At 38.6% G+C, this 19,740-nt stretch overlaps 2 protein-coding genes across 3 annotated transcripts; both read right to left on the bottom strand.

The window, feature by feature from the left end:
* Positions 1–1,539: 1,539 nt before the first annotated feature.
* On the bottom strand, positions 1,540–14,988 carry LOC108686072 (calsyntenin-1). The gene is made up of 4 exons (XM_018191152.1): positions 14,540–14,988; positions 8,644–8,923; positions 4,928–5,739; positions 1,540–3,397 (listed from the first exon to the last, which is right to left on the bottom strand). Exons 1-4 carry the CDS (start codon positions 14,661–14,663, stop codon positions 1,740–1,742), a joined length of 2,874 nt encoding a protein of 957 aa, XP_018046641.1. The 5' UTR covers positions 14,664–14,988; the 3' UTR covers positions 1,540–1,739.
* Positions 14,989–15,650: 662 nt separating this feature from the next.
* On the bottom strand, positions 15,651–19,725 carry LOC108686073 (nucleoside diphosphate-linked moiety X motif 19-like). Of its 2 annotated transcripts, none has more exons than XM_018191154.1 (6): positions 19,659–19,725; positions 19,091–19,205; positions 16,891–17,227; positions 16,584–16,822; positions 16,353–16,508; positions 15,651–15,971 (listed from the first exon to the last, which is right to left on the bottom strand). In XM_018191154.1, exons 2-6 carry the CDS (start codon positions 19,172–19,174, stop codon positions 15,684–15,686), a joined length of 1,104 nt encoding a protein of 367 aa, XP_018046643.1. In that variant the 5' UTR covers positions 19,175–19,205; positions 19,659–19,725; the 3' UTR covers positions 15,651–15,683. The 2 variants fall into 2 exon arrangements, with proteins under 2 accessions (XP_018046643.1, XP_018046642.1); XM_018191153.1 differs by lacking the exon at positions 19,659–19,725 and adding an exon at positions 19,410–19,484.
* Between the last annotated feature and the right edge of the window lie 15 nt (positions 19,726–19,740).

Below are 19,740 nucleotides of genomic sequence, written 5' to 3'. Positions count from 1 at the left end.
TATATATATATATATATGTAGAGCACGTGCGTGACGCGCGCACATAAACTACGTACGATTAACTGCCGTTAATTCATCAAACGCTTATAGACAAATTGAAACAACTTCAAACGAAGAGTGAATAATCCACTCTTAAGTCGATCCTTCACGTGTCAGATAATTTTAATTAATTAGAAATGAATATTTATACCAGAGAAAATTACATAACGCATGAAGCATCTGCTCGCGTGCGGATTGTTCCTCTGCTGAATATTTCATGTTCTCCAAACGTTGATGAATTAAATGACTGGCGAAACGTCGTTTTTAAACGCGCCGTTTTTGTATATGACACGCTTACGCATCATATATGGATATGATGCTATACCGATTATCTTAAATGTTGAAGCACTAGCATAAGATGCGTGGCAATGTCCTTACTCATCTTCTGCAGACCGATCAGAAAGGAACATCGTGCAAAAAAAAACGATCGAAGGCATAAGGATATTTAAAAATAAAAGTGCAAAATTGGGCAAGCATCATGTGGCCCAGGCTCAACCCGATTCACGTGCTACACCGAAGCGATTGGCTTGCAGCTTATTTTCGTATCTACGCGCATTACGCTGCCGGTTTATTAATTAACGTCAGCTCGTATCACGAGCGCTTTTGATCAAAATACGAAAGACACGATTATTGCGAGAGAATTACATTCATGAGATCAAATGGACCTTAGATAAGAAAGTTTAGTCGAGAAGACGAGGAAGAATATAGAGTCGGCTCAGCACTCTGTTTCGCATTTAAAACTACGCTACCGGGCCGTCCTGCCTACAGTAATAATAAACGTAATAATAATAATAATAAAAACTTTCGATAAAATGGCTAGATATAGTCGCAGCGATTAGTAATGATAAAATAGCGATAACCGTTAAAAAAAAGGAAAGATAGTTAGAAGTATAAAAAAAAAGAGTTCCCTTGTCCTACTACTATCAATGATGAGAGTCAAGAATATAAATTAATAATTGCCATAAATATTCCCGTCGAGAATATTTTTGTATCATTTTAAGTATCTCTTGCGTGTATCTCCGATTCTACCAATATCAGCAACGTGTATTCGTAGGTAGAAAGAGTTTTAACTATATTCAATAAAGCGTCCCGCACTCTTACAAGTTTTTTCCTGACGCTTAAGACGAGTACTAACTGAATGCCGTTTTATATCTCGTTACTTCATCGATTATACCAACGTCATCTATGAGAAAAGGTGAACGGGTGGGGACGGATAATACGATAACGCTCTCGCGTAGTAAAGAGGGTTAATAATCGTTTATAGAATCGATCGAGCAGTGTATGGAGCGGCTTAGAACGTTAAATCTTATTACTCTATAATCTGGAAATTCGAAAGCGTAATAAATATTCTAATTCCTTAACGACGCTTTCGTGATATTTGATGCACAAGAAGAGAACTTCGAGAAACCGATTTTTTGGACGCAAGTCGCGTTCGACGAAAGATCCATATACGATAATCCGAAACTCTTTTCTCTCGCAGATTAAATTCTCGAAGCCGCCGATAGCTACGCAAGGAATCTTCATCACGAGATATTTTCAAAATGTATTCGATAAACATCAGACAGGTGCGTACGGCAAGAAGAAACGATATATAATGGAGAAATTTTACAGAAAGTGGCACGCGGCCAGTACTCCTCTCAGTGTCACGCGAAGAAAGAGGGGATGTGTGAGAATGCTCAGTGTAAAGAGAGTAGGGTGATTTAAACATCACGATGATCCCACTCCAGATCGTGCGGCGAGTTATGACGGCGATGCCGACCGTTGCTGAGATCGCAATCGTTTTCACAGTCGGAGCTATCGAGGTCATCATCTCGGAACGAGCCATCTTCGGAATCGGAGCTACCGGAGTCGTCCACGTCTTCGTCCCGCTGGTTTTGATGATGCTGGTCGTGTTCCGTCAACCTGTCCATCGGATTCACGGTGATAGCGAGGGCCGAGTCGTCCCAGGCCATCTCCGTCTCTGCGGCGAGCTCGTCACCGGCAGATCGTCGTCGTTTGGCCGCTCCGCGGACTCGCGCAGCGCCTACGACCGCCATCAATAGCAGGAATCCGATGCAAGCGGCGGCGACGATAGTTACGGCATGGCTGTTGCCAGTGCCGCTGATGGTTCTACTACCTTCACGAAGCGCAGCCGTAGCATATTCCTCGGTTAGATCAGCATGATGCGGCGAGAGCTGTGCGTGACCTGGTGCCGGTTCAACGATTCTGGCAATAGGCGGTTCTCCGGGCGTCGTATGCGGCAAAACAGTCGTCTTTTCCTTAGGATGAATTACGGCCAATGTTTGCACGTACTCATTACTCGCGAAGCGGCCGCTTAATTCGGAACAGGTAAGTTTAAAGACGCGATCGAGATAGTAAGCCGGCTTACGGTTCGTGTACATGATAAGACGGATGAGTTGTTGATAGTTGTAAGGCGAATCCGCTCCAGAGAGAACGACGCCATCCCGATCGACACGAGCGGAGATATCGTGAAATGCGAGCAAGGCGTCACCAGGTAATCCCAAACTTTCATGATCTGGATTGAGACTTGGATAAACACTGACAGCGCAAGCATCCAATCGAGCGGCTGATCCGGCGGTGACGCGCGCATCGGGGAACACACGTACTCCCAACCGGAAATCAGCGTATTCTCGAGCTACGTAACCGGTACCGTTGACGGTGATGCCTGGTCGAGGAGGCGGTAGTACGGTGACGTAGGATTGCACAGTCGGTACCGGTAGGGGCGTGTTCTCGCTACCCTCGCAGACAATCGTTGTGTCAAGGCGGAAGTTACGGCGACCGGGCGTCGGGAAACGCCGAGTGTTGGAGTAGCCAATACGACGCAGTAAGGTTTCCACATTTGTACGATTGTCACCATCGATACGTACTTCGGTCATATCGGAATTGGTCAGCAGCTGAGTACCCGGTTGCAACAAGTCCATTGGTGGCACGTGAATGCCTTCTTGACAACGCCGCAAACACGAGAGTACTTCCTGTTTCTCGTTTCGGCCAACTAAAACGGACAGACCGGCGAGGTAACCACGGAAATGGTGTTTGGTCTTGTTCTCGGAGCCCTGCCAGCATGCTCCGACTACAAGGGTGGTATTGACGCCCTTAGCCGGATGTAAAGGCCAGTCATCGATGACTTCAGGGTTCTTCTCGTCAGCATGCCACTCTTCGCCATCCACATATAGATTGACACGTGGGAAATCTACCTGGATCGCGTAATGATGCCATTTATCGTCGCATACCTGACCAAGCTTCCAACGCCATTCGGCAGCACGGAAGATGTTGGGATCACCCTCGGAGAAGTCGCGTCGCAGCAGCAAAATCAATCTGCAGTTCCTTATGAACAGGGCGTAATGGTGCCTATTCATCTCTGTAATTGAAACGGCGCGGCGTTAGTTGCACCTTTCGTGACGCCGCCGCGCGTAATAAAGTGTAGAAACGCGCGACGGCATTAAGGGTAGAAGAGAGATTTAACGTGAAAGGGGTAGAATGAGGAGGAGAAAGACGGGGGAGAGAGAACGTTTATAACCGAGGATTACACGTCGCCCATGGAGACCGGTTGGTATTTAGAAAGATTTGTATTTCAGACCGGGTAGATAGGTAGGATATTTGAGTTGAACTCTTCGCGAAGGCGAGCGAGCGTACGAGCGCGAGAGACGACCTATATAAGCGCGCTCGACCTGATTTCTTGCCAAAATTCATTCCGCGCAAGGATTAAGCCGCTTTGTTCGAAACTTCACGATAATACCCCACCGTTTCCGCGGAGTGAACGTGTATATTTTAACGCATGAGCGCGCGCACTCCCAGCAGCGCGTAATGTATTCTGCTAACAACGGCTACATCGATGAGCATCGCTCGACATTGGAACGACCGGCGAGCTTATCAGCAGCTTTAAATAATTATTCTCTCTTCTTTAGACATAAAGGGAAATGAAAATTATAAATTTTATAGCCCATTTCCTTGTTTTTCTGTTTAAAAATCAATCAGGATGACGTGAAAAACATGTTATTAATTTTTATGATTTTCCAAGGCGAGAATGAAAGTTCAATATCAAAGAAAATCTTTGTTTATCATTTTACAATTATCTTCTTCGTCATCAACTAGTTGCTCTTACGTGAAACAAAGTTTATAGAATATTTCCTTATTTTCTTCTTATAAAGCCAATCAGGACAACTATGAACATGATAAATGTGAAACGTGATGCTATAATGTTAATCTAAGGTCTTTGACTTTTGAAGGCGTTAATGTAAATTCAGTATCAAGAAAACTTTTTTGTACAATTTTTTTCTTCGTTATCAACAAGTTGCTCTTATATGAAAATTATAAAGTTTATAGCTTACTTCCTTGTTTTATAAAGCCAATCAGGATAATCATAAACGTGATGAACATGAAACATGATGCTATAGTGTTAGTCTATAGTCTTTGACTTTTGAAGGCATCAGTGAAGTTCAATATCAAGAAAATTCTTGTTCTTCATCATCAACAGTTTCTGTTGCTTTTACATAAAAAGTTGATAGCCTATTTCCTTGTTTTCCTATTATAAAGTCAATCAGGATAATCATGAGCGTGATAAACGTGAAATATGATATCATTAATCTTTATGATTTTCAAAGGCATTAATGAAAATTCAATATCAAGAAATTCTTTGTACAATTATTTTCATCATCAACAAGCTTCTGTTGTTCTTATCGCTGAGCATTTTCTGTTTATAAGCAAAAGACGCTTATCTTGACAAGCAAAACAAAAACAAAATATTAAACGAACACACAAAACTATTTGATAAAATAACGTTGAAAAATAATTGATTCTCAGGTAGTTGTAAATATTAAAAATATTGTCAAAATGCTATCAAAAAGTAAATCTTAGCATTCATTAAAGCTTACATTACATTAAAACTTACTGTGATCATCGGCAGCACACAAGATGTGTTCCTTGACATGTGGATCCTGTCGCGGGCGTGGTCGGTGCTTGACCCAAACACCGATGGTAAACTTTTGCGCCAGGCTATGCTCCAGCACATCGTTCGGCACGATCGCGGCTGAGTCTACGCCATCAAACTCGAAGATCTCATCAGCCTCTCTACCTTCGTCTCTGGAAAGAGTGACCGTCCAGGAGGTTGTAGGTCCAGGTGTGGGCAGTAGATCTACGCTGTCACGCGAGGCACCGCATAGTTTCCGCTGGCTGCGAACCCCATAGGTATCACGATCGCAACCTTTGCCGATGTGATCGGTGGCCAAAGTCAGAGTGGCACGCACGTTGCGCAGGATGCAGGGTGCATCACAAAGATCAAGCCGCGCCGAGGGCAGTAGAGGCTGCGAACCGACGCCGGCAGCATAATCTACCCTCTCAGGGATTCCTCGCCATCCGGGAGCACACACGCGGTTCACCTTGACCGTCACCATCGCCGGCGCCGATTGCTTCATACCACAGTCATAAGCGACCACGCTAAGTATGTAATTGTGTGAGCGTTCGTAGTCCAACGGCTCGGTATTGCGGATGGCACCCTCGTTGTCGATAATGAACGGCTGATCGGCGGTGAGGATCTCATACTTGCAGACATCGCCAAATTTCGGCGTGCAGTCACGGTCAGATGCCTCGACGCGGACTACTTCTTCATAGAGGCGTCCCTCATCCACAGTACTAACATAGGCCGGCTGGAGAAACTGCGGCGCGTATTCGTTGACGTCAACCACAGTAATATGAACCGTGGCGCTGAAATAAAATTGAAGTGTGCATCTCAAGGTTTCTCTACTTTCTTAGCGCAGATAACGACATGCCGCAGGATATATGCGTCGCTTAATAAAAGGCTTAGAAAATGTCTAGATCTTTCGAATTCCTATCTCTCCATTTATGCACTCGCAATTCCTTTTAATATATTTTCTTGAAAATAATCTGTGCAATTTTTCAATAAGATTCAAGTAGAATTAAAATAAAATCGCAAATGCGCCACGTTGTAACGGAATGGTAAAAATGTTTACTCCCAACTACCAAAAAGATTATTCCGACTGTACCCAGAACGGATTACAACCAAGAATTTCCATTATAATCTCCACAGTGAATTTAAAAAAGCTTATTTCCGTTATAAAGATTACTTTAATAACTTTCGCATCGAGATAATTAACTATTTCACGCTCCCGTAGATACGTTTACCTCCGTAATGAATTTAATTGTAATAGTTTTTCGAATTAGCGGTAATTTAAACAGCGCAAAATAGTGCAGTACTATAGTAGGAAATTATATCTATATCTTTTTAATATTTCCTGTCATACTAGAGGAATGCATTTATCCCGTGTACCCGTTGGGAAGGGATTTAAAAGAATTACAGTCAAGCAAATACTGTCGATATACTTAATGTAAAACATTTATATGGTAGTGTCCACTCGGAGCAATATCGGAAATTTAATACGCAGCATACAACGGAAAAGTCAATAATGCGATACCGCAGAGACCATACGTGCGAGAGAAAAGGATTGAATTTCGACTCGGAATTGTTTCGTTACCGAAAACACGCGTTCAAACACCGAACCGTTCGAATTACGCACTCGGAATCTATTTACGTTTGAAATTTTAGACACGACAAAATCAATGCGCCGAAAATCCGCCAAACGCATCGTGTAATAATAATAAATAATCGGGGCAACTCCGCTCGATATCCTGGCCTGGCCCGACTCTTCCATATTAATGTCATAATAACGTGCCGGATATCGATATCCTAATTAGAAATTACGACGGGTAATATCGGCGGTTGAGGCACGCGATATCAATCGATCGACATAATTCATTCGTTGCGACGACCGAAGTAAAATTTCGTCGTAACATCACCCGCTTGTTTTGCGTATGAAAAATTCACCGAAATCTTTTATATATAAAAGCGTCGTATGTTATGCAAGTATATACAACACGTTTCACTATTGATCTGGCATTCGTTGGCAGCGAGTTCCGCGAGGTGAGACAGATTTCGAGACGGTTTAGAAACGAAACGAGTATTGCGCTCGTTTTTCACAGTAAATTATTTTTACTTTCCTATTTACCCTAATTTTACTCGGATGTAACAAAATTTACTGTAATCGTTATCTAATTGAAAAGCAACTGCAACAATAAACTAACCAACATTTTGTAAAAACAGAGAAAATAAACTCTAAAGTGATGGAAAAAATTCATTTATTCTCTGCTTTTACAAAATGTGGGTTAGTCCACTGTTGTAGTAAGCTCTTCAATTGTTATCGACATTGTATTCTCGGCACGTGAAATTAAACATTTTATAGATTACTTTTTACATTCACAATTAAAATTTTATATTCGCACAAATACAAATTATATGTACGATTATAATTATAAATTTTTGCGCTCTCCTAACAAAAGTCAAAATCGCCTGTTTCGATATCTCGTGTACCTATTCTAGTTTTATAACTCTTGTCTTTCCCCTCGAGTCTACAATACATTTTATTAGCTGTCGCGAGCGTAAAAGTTTCATTCCGAGGGACGTGTAATATTTATCGAGGCGAAAGATCGGGAGCAAACGCGAACGGACGCGAGGGAATAGTCGCCAGTTACCGTTTCAGACAGGCGTGAAATCGCACAACTCTCGTAATGAGAAAATTTGTGCACTTGGACCGGGAGTTATTTCCTCATTTAGCCGATACATGCTGCGACTATAACGCGCTGTAAGCCAAAAAAATTGGCATTGTGCTGGCGCGACGCTATTCGGTGACCCATATTCGCAAAGTGACTTATCATAGACTTTAACTACTGATAAATACAGAGTAAGACGATACATTTCCGATATGACATTATAAGTCCACTTTTATCTTTTCAGACATCGGCGCGTGTAAATGATATAGTTTATGACGATAACGCGTGAGGATAAAATAATTTATGCTTATTATAGTTACTAAAGGCACGTAAAGTTTAAATTACGAATGTAACAGATGTAAACATCATGGAATGAAATATTTAATTTCTTGGCTGTAACAAACGTGTCATATTTTTTTTGCCACATGATAAATGTAACAAACATAATAAATTTCATACAGTATATTTGTTATTCAACGTGTTTAGTTAATTTTTAAACTGTAATAAAACATATATATATTTTTTTAATTAAATAAACTCGAAATTCAATATGATATATTCTAGAAAATAAAACTTTGAGTTGTATTTTAATAATATCTATAGGAAAACTATATTATCTCGCAGCTCTTGTTATGTAAATTTTTTTTAACGGAAGTTTGCTTCCAGTTATCTAAGTATGCAGCAGAAAAGATAACTACAATGTATGAAGAAAAGTCTGATGAGGTGGAAGTGTACATTTCTACTTAGCTATTATCTGAATGCCGAGAGCATCATACGATAGGGAATTTTTTTTCAGCGCTAAAGCAATTGCGTGTTGAAGCAGTCTGACTCTCGCAATTATAAACTTAGTATAGTTCTTCCGTATCCATTCCGCTCTACTTTCGTCAAGTTTACTTTATCTCGCAGGGGAGTTTCCTCGAATGAACGCGCATAACGCGTTATGTACTCGCTAGACTTAACAAATACAGAAAATTCAGGCGACTGCTCTAGCAAAGTGAGAGGGTTGTACCCACGCCATGTAAAATGCCAGACACAAGAACGTACTTTTCCGATTGTACTCCATTGCAGCCGATCGCGGCGATGTCGAACTTGTAATTACGGCGTTTTTCGCAATTCAGGACTCGGAACGCCCGCAGCTCGGCCATCCCCTTCTCCTTCAGAACAATCTCGAACGGCGCCTCGCCATGGTGTTTGTTCGCGATGCGGAAGGAGCAAACTTTCGTTCCCAGGGCGCGGATCTGCGGCGTGACCTCGACCAAAGTTTCATTCTCCTTGACCAGGCCGTGATATCCGCTCTCGAGACTTTCCAGGTCCAGTCGTGGAGCTGCGAAAACATGTATACGACTGATCAGTGACCGCCAACATTACCTCGTTTGGCGTAGAGGCAAAAAAGGACCGCCTTCCCTCAGTTTCCTATTTCGCTATTTCTAACGGAGTCGCCAGAGTAACCGAAGCTACTCGCGTTACTCGTCGAGAAGCTTTCGGCTCGTTTTTCACACCGTTCTTTTTTTCTCAGAAGACGGATAGTCCGATTTCGCTAACTTTATCTCTCGAGACGGACGGCATTCGGAATGAATTTACGGTTCCTCGTTAAACACGGGAGTTTGAGAAATCAGCATTGAGGTCAGCACGCGCACGAATTTACATAACAGTATAAGCGTATCATCAATAAAATGCTTGGCACAGACATTGTTATATTGTTCTATGATGATCCTGTCGAAAGATTTATTGATAGACTCTGTAGCACTGTGTTTACGTCCTTATGTAAATTCGTGCTCTTCAATAATGGAGATTCTGAACTGCCGTTTTTAACGAAGTGTTAAAAATTAATGGACGAGTTTGACGTCAGATGGAAAAATTTGGTTAACGTGTATTTGAGAAAACATCGGTAAAATCCATTTTTTCCTTTTTCTCCTTCTTCTGCTCTATCAACACCTCCTTCTCCTCCTTCTTCTCCTTCTCCTCCTCCTCTTCTTTTTGCTTCTCTTCCAACGCATAATATAACAAGCGAACTTTTTAATTAAGCATTGAAAAATATTCGGTGCAGGTTACGCGGTTTTATCGCCGAGAGAAAGAGAAGAATTCGAAATTTAGTAGAAATAGGTTAAGTGAAACAAAAGAGGCAGCAGCTCGTTAATTCGTTGTCAACTTCTTCAACGTACGGATAATGAGAAAAGCGTTAAACAACTGTGTAGCGTACAGAAGAGAAGCGTTCGTTTATGTCCGCAACGGTGGCTCATAATTATGCTGTTAATTGCTAACACTGGTATTTTGAGCCGGTAGTCAACAACTAATATCCTCACGTAAGCTTCTCGACATCTAGTGTGACCCAGAATCACCAGATTACATTTGATGGACAGATTCTGCGACCAGTTTAGAGTGGATTTTTCCTTGACAGAAATTTGAAAGAATATTAGACGTGACGGTTTTTCAAGTTAAGATGAGTTAAAATAAAGTGAAAGATTTTAGAAACGATCAATAATACTTTGTCTATAAATTCAGATGTTTATTTATTACTCGATCTAAAACTATTCTTTAAGAAGAATTTAAAAAAGTACAAAATCTTATTAATTTTTAATGTTGAAATGAAACATTTTATTATCCTCTTTTATCGACAAAATCAATTGCAAATTTATCAAGGAGTTTAATTACAAAATATCATACAAGTTAAAGCACCTCGTTAAAAATATTTCAAAAACACTATTACGACAATTATAACGAAAATTTCAGTGTGAAAATTTAATTTAATGAAATCCGCTGTATTAAACCGACGATTCATTTAACATCAGATTTCCATATTTTTGAGATTATATAATTTTACATATACATTTTACAAGCTAAATAATTATTTATAAGCAGTATCTTTCGCTCTCGGAATGAAAGTCAATTATGAAACGTATACATAATATGCTTTCGATTATCTTGCAATTATCGTTAAACGGCATCGAACGCATCAAAATAGACAATTTCTTTTATAAAAACACATCTATAAAATAAAATCAGGTACATACCGCGGGATAATATAATTATATTACATTTTGCTAATACATGTGTGTCACAAGTTTAGTAGTAGCAAATATGTGTGCCAAGCATGACGTGAAATATCTATACTACAAGCAAGAAGCTCATGTTGTATATAGTTGTTATACACAGAAGGAACGATTATGCTCAAGTATCTAAAAATTTAAGCAAACATAAATCCAAAAATAATTTTGATAAACTATTCAAAATAATTATGTAAGAAACTCAACGCTTCAAAAAGTTTTGACATTCTAACAACCAGCTTAAATATTTCATGTAATTATTTGATTAATTCAATAAAATTATTTTCAGATCTCTCTGTATGTGGTTAAATTTTTTAATACATCAATAAAATCACACTTTTATATATAAGCAAATGTGATTGCACAAACTAAAATTTTAAAAATTATTTACAATAAAAGTTCTTACAGAAACTATAAGACATTTATTTCGTTTAAATTACCTATTTATTGCACGAATAGATATTATTGTAACAAATGAAAACAGGTAACTTGTGTTGTGATAATGCTTAATTAACATCGTGTCTCCGGCGGCAATGCCTAAAGCTCGATCACATCTCGTTAAAATATTCGGCGCAATCGGCGGGACATCTAATTTCAGCGGCCAATAATTACCGGCTCGCGATCGTTAATTAACTATCCGTATGCAAAATATACTTTGACGTGTGCGACGTATTATCGTGTCGGTGCATCGAGAACGATGACGATAGAACGCATTCAATTATCGCGACATGCAAATCCCGTGATATGGACCACGATATTAGTGGTCGTGGAGAAAGCTTCAAATATTGTGAATCGTAGCATCGTGTCGAATATCGTCCTCGCATGGCAGAAGCGGCTCTTCTAATCTTAGCAGGGTGATTAGAGATAATTAACGATCCACCGCCACGCGAGATGCATTCAAATATTTTTAACATCCGTAACACGATCCTTCTCTCCCTTATCTTAGAGAAATGCGACGAGAATATTAAAGTCACATCACTTTACTCTCGTCAGTCTTTGCTCGAAATCAGTCTAATTTTATCCCAGGCTTCTCTCTTTCTCGAATGTGATTCACACCTAATTTGTTATTCCGACAAGCATGACTAATACCGTCATTCGGTGAACGATCGTAATCGAGTCCCGGGTGATATTGCTTGAGGGGTGCGAGCTTCATTCGTGCGAAAAGTGCATTTAATTAAGTAGATGAAGTTGCGTAAGGTTTCCGAAATATCGACGTGGCACGATTTTTAGCGCCAAATATTATGAGAAAAAGACTTATATACTTTAAAATTTATTTGTGGGATATAATATTTATTTCACAAAAATATCCTTATTTAAATACGATCAAAATAAATGTTTTTTTTTAACAATCATCTATTTTATATGTTTTAGAAAAGTGTATATTTCATCATCACAGTTAAATTTTTTTATAACCAATAAATATCGAAGAAAATATCATAAATAACATTTGTTTATATTTACTAAATATAAAGATATACACAAATCATTAATTTAATTAAATTATTTTTACGAGTATTATATTTATATTATTTTTTATTAAATAAATATCAATTAAGTGAATGTTTAGTTGGTATTATTCAAATAAATATCTATAAAAATTTAGCACATTTTTCTGCTCAATGAACAGCAATTAAATAAAGTGAAACCATTACATAAATGAGATAAAACGTTATTAACAATTTTACACGAGAAATGTAAAGTGTTGCTAAAAAAATGTTTAGAGTAACTTGTTATCGCACATATTAGAATAAAAAGATGGATCAAAATTATTCTTCGTCTTGGTAATGTTTATTTCTCCAATGTAGATTAATAATTGTAATCTCACTTTAACTTATATTCTTTATCTTTTTCTAATTCCTAGAATTCAAAAAAGATAAAAAGTAAGTTAAGCCAAGATTAAAGTTAATCTATATTGAAATGAACATGAGTGTCATTATAAAAAACTGAAAAAAATTCTGATTAAACTAACAAAAGGACTCTACAAGAATCGCATTTTAATGAGACGGAATAGAATTATTGGTCACTAATAACCAGGAATTCTGTTCGTCAAAATACCATTCTTGTTAGGTTCTTTTGTTAATTTTATCTAGGATGCACTCTGTACTCTTTTAAGAGTACATGTACACTTTTTTGAGGTCGTAAAATTTCTGATCATCAACAATTTAAAATTGTATATTTATAAAATTACATTAATAAAAATTGTCAATAAAAATATCTAAAAATATTATTTTATTAAATACCTATATTTAATACATAAAAAATTATCCCCTCCTACCGCCCCTAAATCATCTTTTTTTTTTTTATAAAGACAAAATCTTTGCATGTATTCTTTTCTTGTGATTCAGATATAGCAACTTTTGTTTATTCTCATTTACTCTTGTAAGTTTATTGTTTAAATTTCGAGGGTCTTGTCTATTAGTAGAGTTTATTGTGGAACTATAAGAATTTTTTTCTAGTGTATCGATTTGTCTGTCTTTTATTGCCATTCATATTTTGTTTACATCAAGTCCAAGACTGTGTAAAAAAGAAAAGTGCAGTCGATCGCTCCGTCAGGTACGACGCGAGAAGAGAGCCGTATTTAATGCGAACAAAAAAGAGACGAGAGATCGTTATGCTTTTCTTTTAGCGGCAAGTGACCTCGTGTCGCATTGACAATGAGACGTATTTCGACAATTCTATCTCTGCGTCCCTTATGTACGAACACGCGAATAGGATTTTACCGGCGTCGCCGAAAATTTTGCATAACACAATTATTCTTGTCATTCCGCGAATTTGGGCGTGTTAACATGCAACGCGTCGGCAAAATCCGAATTTCTCTCACGGTGTGACGTCGCCCGAATAGAATCAACCGGTGCTCTGGCATGACAATTATCTCGGACGCGAAAAATCAAAACGAGTGTCGCGGTTCGATCTCGGCTAAGATTCATAACATCTCTCAAGTATTCATAGACTATTCTAATTTCGAAATGATCTTAAGTAATATTCTAACATGCTAACACGACTAATACATCTAATTGATTCGTAACATCTTAAGACAGTAAAATATAAGACTGTTAAATATAAGAATCAATTATGAATATTTCAGCCTCGGAGAACCAAGAAGATTTTACTCCAAACTCTTCCAGTGTTCCTTTTAAACATGTCCTCGACACCTTTTCGTTACGTCATGCAGAGACTCCAGCTGCGTTTCGATATTTACTGTCACTGCTGAAAGCCTATAGTGCACGTGACGTACGCTATAGATTTTCAACACTTGACAGTGAATATTGGAACGCAGTCCCCGTAAAATCCGTTGAGGGATATCAACAATCAAGCGCGGTCGGTCCGAGCGCGGTCGGTGGTCCACTTAACCGAAACTCCCTCGCATTTTTTTTTCTTTTCTCCTCGGAGTCCCCCCGTTTTCTCATGGAGGTGAAAGAATCGTTCTAGGGTTTAATAGCCGCCTTTCTTTCCTCGCCCGTTTCGCGCGGCGGTGGCGGCGGTGTCGGCAGCGGCAGCGGCGGCGGCGGCAGAGACGGCGGTATATCGACCGGGTGGGCGCAGTGCAACGTTCAATTCGTCGTATTGTATAATACAACGAGAGACGGAGGCACAGACACGCACACGGTCAATGAGATCGCCGTGTAACAGCCACGTCGGGCCGCAGGTGCCTGTTATTGCCCGTCGCACCTGCGGACTGCCGCGCCGCGTCGCGACGCGGTGCGGCGCGACGTCGTCTTCGACGGAAACGAGGAGAGAGTTTCGAGGATTCGAAGAAATACGCGTGATCAACGTTACTCGCTCGCGAACCGGGTATTACAGACGGAGAAGAATGTAGGGCACAGCGGCGTCGGTGGCGGCGGCGAAACCAGGTAGAAACTGGTCGGAAGGAGAAAAAAGAGAAAAGATCGAATCACCTCCATGATCGAAGGAGCTCGAAGGTGTCGACTCGAAGGCCGCGGCGATGCTCGCGTGGGTGAGCCCCACGTAGAGGGCTAGCAGCCCGCAGAGCAGCGCACCCGTCGTCGCCTGCGGCAGCATATTTCCTCCGCTCCTCCTCGTTCTCGTTTCTCGATTCTCGTCGTCACAGGATCGTGGCTGCCTGGCCGCGCGCGGCGTGGCTTACGAGGCACCTTTACTACGCGTCCTTATAACGCGCTTCTCTCTACTCTCGGTCACTCGTTGACTCTCTCTCGGCGGTGCTAAATGTCTCACTCGCGCGCGCACTCCGGAGTACACTTCGCTTTTTAAAGGAGCATCGCCGACTGACTGCACGGGACGGACTCTGTCGCTCGCGCGCGCGCTCGCCTCGCTCGCTCGCTCGTTCGCTCACTCGCACTCGCGACGACGGCACACCGCACACACAATCGCGGAGTCAATATTTGAGCGGAATATCGATTTGCCGGAGTCAGGAGAGAGAGGAGACGTCAGTGCCGATTCTCGCCGCGCTGCCCTGAAGCGGCGCTGCCGGCGCCGATGCGCGCGATACCTTAAACCCCGTTTACACGATTTTTCCCCTTCTCGATTACTACCCATCTTGTGTTCTACGCAAGTTCCAATCCAAGAGTCCAAGATCCGTGCTCTGTCTATCCAATCTTCTAAATTTATTTATTAATATTACCTTTAATTAATATTGTATAAAAATATGCGCAAAAGCCGCACGAGTAATATAAAGAATATTTAATTTTACGAATTTTTAGTCTCCATCTTTAAAACGCACCACGCAGAGTGCATTCTTGCATATGTGTCTAACAAATTATCAGTCAACGGGTTCATATGTATTTAATAAAATTTTAATGCTAACACGTTCGTGTTTACAATGTTAATAATTTATTGCATAAATATGAATATGCATGTTATATTACAGAAATATAATAAAGATCATTTGTTATATATTTATTTTATCATTATTTAATCATTATTTTAGAAACATTCTGCCGACAATGACAACCCCTTACCAAATCATACAATGTTTAATATTTATTCAACATCTAAACATATTTAAAAATATCTTTTTCGAGCAAATTATCTGAAAATCGAAATCGAATTTGTTTCTCTCTATTATTCATCTTGAAGCTTATTTTTAGACTTCACATTTCCAGACTTTGAATGATATCCGGGTCTTGGAAATACTATGCGATTATCTTTGCTATTATCGGTAAAAATTATGTTAACTTGTGTGTCGAGAAATACTATTCTGTTTTTTGTTAGGGTTGTTATCTTCTCAAATTCATCTACAGTAATATCCGACTTATCGATTATTTGTTGTTCATACAACTTAATTTCCTTCGGGTACATCGTATCTTCAGGCATGACCATCCCGATGCCATCCTTCAATTGCACCACTATCTACAAAATATATGTATCAGCAATAAAATATAGTATATTTTTTATAATTATTTGTGATGAAGATCATCCATCCCATACAGCACAAAAACTTGCAGCAACATTGTTACATTGTTTGCAATGTTGCTGCAATATTGTTGGAACAATCTGTGCTGTATAGAATGCAATACAAAGCTTATAACAACATTACTGCAATATCACTGCAATGTTACTGTAATATTGCTGAAAAGTTACAATGATACTGCGAGCTTCTGCATATATTATTTCAGTAATATTACAGCAACATTGCAAATACAAGCAATATTGCGCTGCAAGCTTTTGTGCTGCATGCGAAATATTTAGCACTTCAACAGTTCTAGCTATGGAACAATTTAGCTTATGTACCGGTAGATATAACTTTTGTATGCCTTTTTTATTGCGTTCCATGGCGATATTCAGAAGATTATCTATACTTTTAATTTTGGTCAATCTGGCAATCTCGATCTGTTGCGGAGGTGGAAATTCGAAACCTGTCGAAGAAAACTCCTCCGGAGAGAACCACTGAATTCAATTTTAATAATTAGTGCTTACGGAAGGATACGCGTTATCTATCAAGCTACTGTGTAAGTGTCTCACTTGTAAATCGTCCATTTCTATAGCTTCATATTCAGCATATGGCATATGCGGTATGCAAGCCAAGTAAAAAGCGGTGTTGAAGCGTTTAGTCTTATACTCGTACGTAGGTGCCAACCAATTCCTCCATTCATATAGAGCCCACAAGTCCGGATAACACTCCAACTTCTGACAGAGATTGAGAAATTCCGTCGCATCATTGTGGACTTTGTTCTGCCACGTTTGCATCTCACCCTCAGGAACTGAAAATTATCCAATAAATATTACATTAACTGTAAATTTATTCATAATTCCTTATGTAATTTCTTACTTGACACGTGCTCGACCCAACTAGAATGAGCATTGCCGTTTTTGTTACGTCTGCATAGTAGTATTCCGCATTCCTCGAAGGTCTCGCGAATCGCCGTAATGCGTAGCGAGATTTCTCTGAGTAACTCATTCTCTTTTGATTGAAAAATTTGCGGCCGCGACACAGCTTTTGGTACCAGAGATGCAAGTCTATCATTATCCAGACCGAAAGCATTGAAATATTCGTACCATTTCAGATTGACATCAGCTGGGTCCACTGTGCCACCTGGGAAGACGTACAATCCTGGCATGAAACTCGACTTTTGATGACGCTTCAGGCATAGCAGCTTGTAATTGTGCTGAAATCATGAATTGTGCTTGTAGCCTCATCTAAAATAACAAATTTAGTCATTCGCATTGGATTGATGCCTATTAATGACTATATAAAACATTTAAATACAGTCGCATAATATAGATCGATAATTATAGTCGATATATAATCGATAATTATATCTGTTCTTATTTTAAAACAGTCTTAAATAATATCTTAAAATGCTAATATTACTCTGTGATTAGCTTATAACATTTTAAATCATATTTAAAACGATCTTAACATTGAATATGAATTCTGGTTATAGACTGCTTTCCTTTCAGAAGACACTATGTGACACAAATGTTTTATTCTTTTTAATATTTAACGAACAAAGATAGAACAATATTTATCGACTATATCTTCTAAAAGCAAAACAGCCATAAAGTCTGTTTTTTTATTCCTGCACTAGAACTTTCTTTTTCGCTTTTGCTAAATATCAAACATTATGTTTATTTCACTTTAAGTGAAATAAATTTCAAAAGTGCATACTACTATTTCGGCTACAGAAAATAGACTTATTATAATCAATTTTGATAATAAACCTGTAAAATACAAATCATTCCAGCAATATTGCAGCAACATTGCATTGTTCAATAATATTGCAGTAGCACTGCAAACGTTGCAATAATGTTGCTGCACATTTATGTGCTGTATAGAAAATAATACAGGTAAATTTTGTCAATAATATGACAATGGATGTTTTTTATTTGGTGACATAAATTAAATAATACATTTCTATCTTTGTTATTCACTAAAAATCAAGAAAAATAGAATGATGCTTGTGTCGATTTGTCACCAAATGGAGAAAAAACATATCCTATATTGGATATTTAATCTTTTAAAATATTTATATGTTTTTACATTTAACTTTACTAATTTCACGTAACTTTTAGCATTAATTCAATTACAAGTGACCGAATTCGCTAAACAATACACTCATGAGAGTGCTTTTTGATATATTTCAGATAACAATGTGTCTATCTTATTGTTGGCATGTTACTTGCTAAGTAGTAAGTATGCATTGCTAAGTATGTTGCTACCAAAATTATAGCAACTGAGTCCCTATTTGTTAATAACTTGATGTCTTCACGATTTGACAACTTTGAATAGCAACTTGCCAGCAATTAGCCAACAACTTAAAAATCATCATCATCAAAATTCGTATTTTTGCCATGTCATGTACGTTGCCATAATAATATGCAGCATCACACGAAGAACTAAAAGCAAGAACCAATTATATTAAAGAATCACTAAGCGCTGACTGATCAATTTTCTCTGAACACAGCCATTGCTATCATACAGCATACCCATACAGTACAGACATTTCAGCAATTTCGCAACAATATTGCAACGTACATTTCAGCAGTAACAGCTTAAATAAATAGCACTGCAAGCTTTTGTGCTGTAAGTGATATTACTGAATAATGCAAGGTTGATGCAAACATTGAGCTATCTTGCCGTTAAATGGCTACATAATATACTGTTATCTACAATGTAGATATTTCGAAGTCATTGAACACAAATCTAGGGCAAGTTGCGAGCATTATATGCAATCACAGATTGCTATGATTTTACCAAGAAAGGCTTTGCTATCTGGCATGTTCATCGATATGTAAAAACGAGTCACATTACAACGAGTATACATTATTGTTTAATATATATATATAATCATAAATAAATAGTTCAATGTAAAAATGTATATATCATCAATCGAAATATATATCTATCGAAATCTTTCTCATTCCACGCTACAGCTGTGTCGCAAGGTGGAGCGAGAAAGTGTCGATCGAGTCTTCGTCACGTGACCAGAATACATACATGTGCACGTCGTTATTGTATATGCACTTACAATTGCAGGCGATACCGCGCAACTGTACGTTTGTCCATGACGTGCTGCTAATATCAAACTTGCCGCGTCAGACCAGGCCTTCATCTTTCCACGACTTCTCTTGCACGCGTGAGAACTGTGAATAAAAAATCTAACCAAGTGAAAATTTACCTACCAATAATCTTTCCGAGCTATACTGAATTATTAATTAAAGTGATTATATTACTCCGAAATTCACTTCGATGTTATTGCGTCATTTATTAAAAAATTAAATATGTAAATGTTTAAATACACAAATTATTATATTTGTAAGTATCATATGCCATATGTTAATTATTACGTGTTATATATAAATTGTAGGAATTATTGATGTCACTTTTTTATTACTCAGATTGGACATCAAATCAACACAATTACAGTTTCACTTGCTTGCTATTGTATGTCCTAATTTTATTATTGTCTGCATTTATCATCGTATCAATAACACTACACTTCTGATAGTCTCTGGCACTCAATAATAATATTTATTATTAAATAACAATAAACAAACAACAATTATTACACAATACGATTATCAAGTGAACGATACCGCTGACAGAGTTGGGTTGTACGGGAAAAAAATCATTTTATTTGTATTTCACAACGATACAACTCTGACAGTCTAAGTGCGC

Source organism: Atta colombica, unplaced genomic scaffold, assembly GCF_001594045.1.
Source record: "Atta colombica isolate Treedump-2 unplaced genomic scaffold, Acol1.0 scaffold163, whole genome shotgun sequence".
Classification (NCBI taxonomy): domain Eukaryota; kingdom Metazoa; phylum Arthropoda; class Insecta; order Hymenoptera; family Formicidae; genus Atta; species Atta colombica.
Note: the sequence above shows the minus strand (reverse complement) of the source record. Positions and strands in the feature narration are given on the sequence as shown.

Excerpts from the sequence above, each read along its gene's own strand:
- LOC108686072 (XM_018191152.1), bottom strand. The coding sequence starts at position 14,663 with ATGCTGCCGCAGGCGACGACGGGTGCGCTGCTCTGCGGGCTGCTAGCC. Across the intron at positions 8,924-14,539 it reads GAGCTCCTTCGATCATGGAG|CTCCACGACTGGACCTGGAA; the intron begins GTGATTCGATCT and ends ATGTTTTCGCAG. Across the intron at positions 3,398-4,927 it reads GTGTGCTGCCGATGATCACA|AGATGAATAGGCACCATTAC; the intron begins GTAAGTTTTAAT and ends TTTCAATTACAG.
- LOC108686073 (XM_018191154.1), bottom strand. The coding sequence starts at position 19,174 with ATGAAGGCCTGGTCTGACGCGGCAAGTTTGATATTAGCAGCACGTCAT. Across the intron at positions 17,228-19,090 it reads GCGCGGTATCGCCTGCAATT|CACAATTACAAGCTGCTATG; the intron begins GTAAGTGCATAT and ends TCATGATTTCAG. Across the intron at positions 15,972-16,352 it reads TACAAAAGTTATATCTACCG|ATAGTGGTGCAATTGAAGGA; the intron begins GTACATAAGCTA and ends TATATTTTGTAG.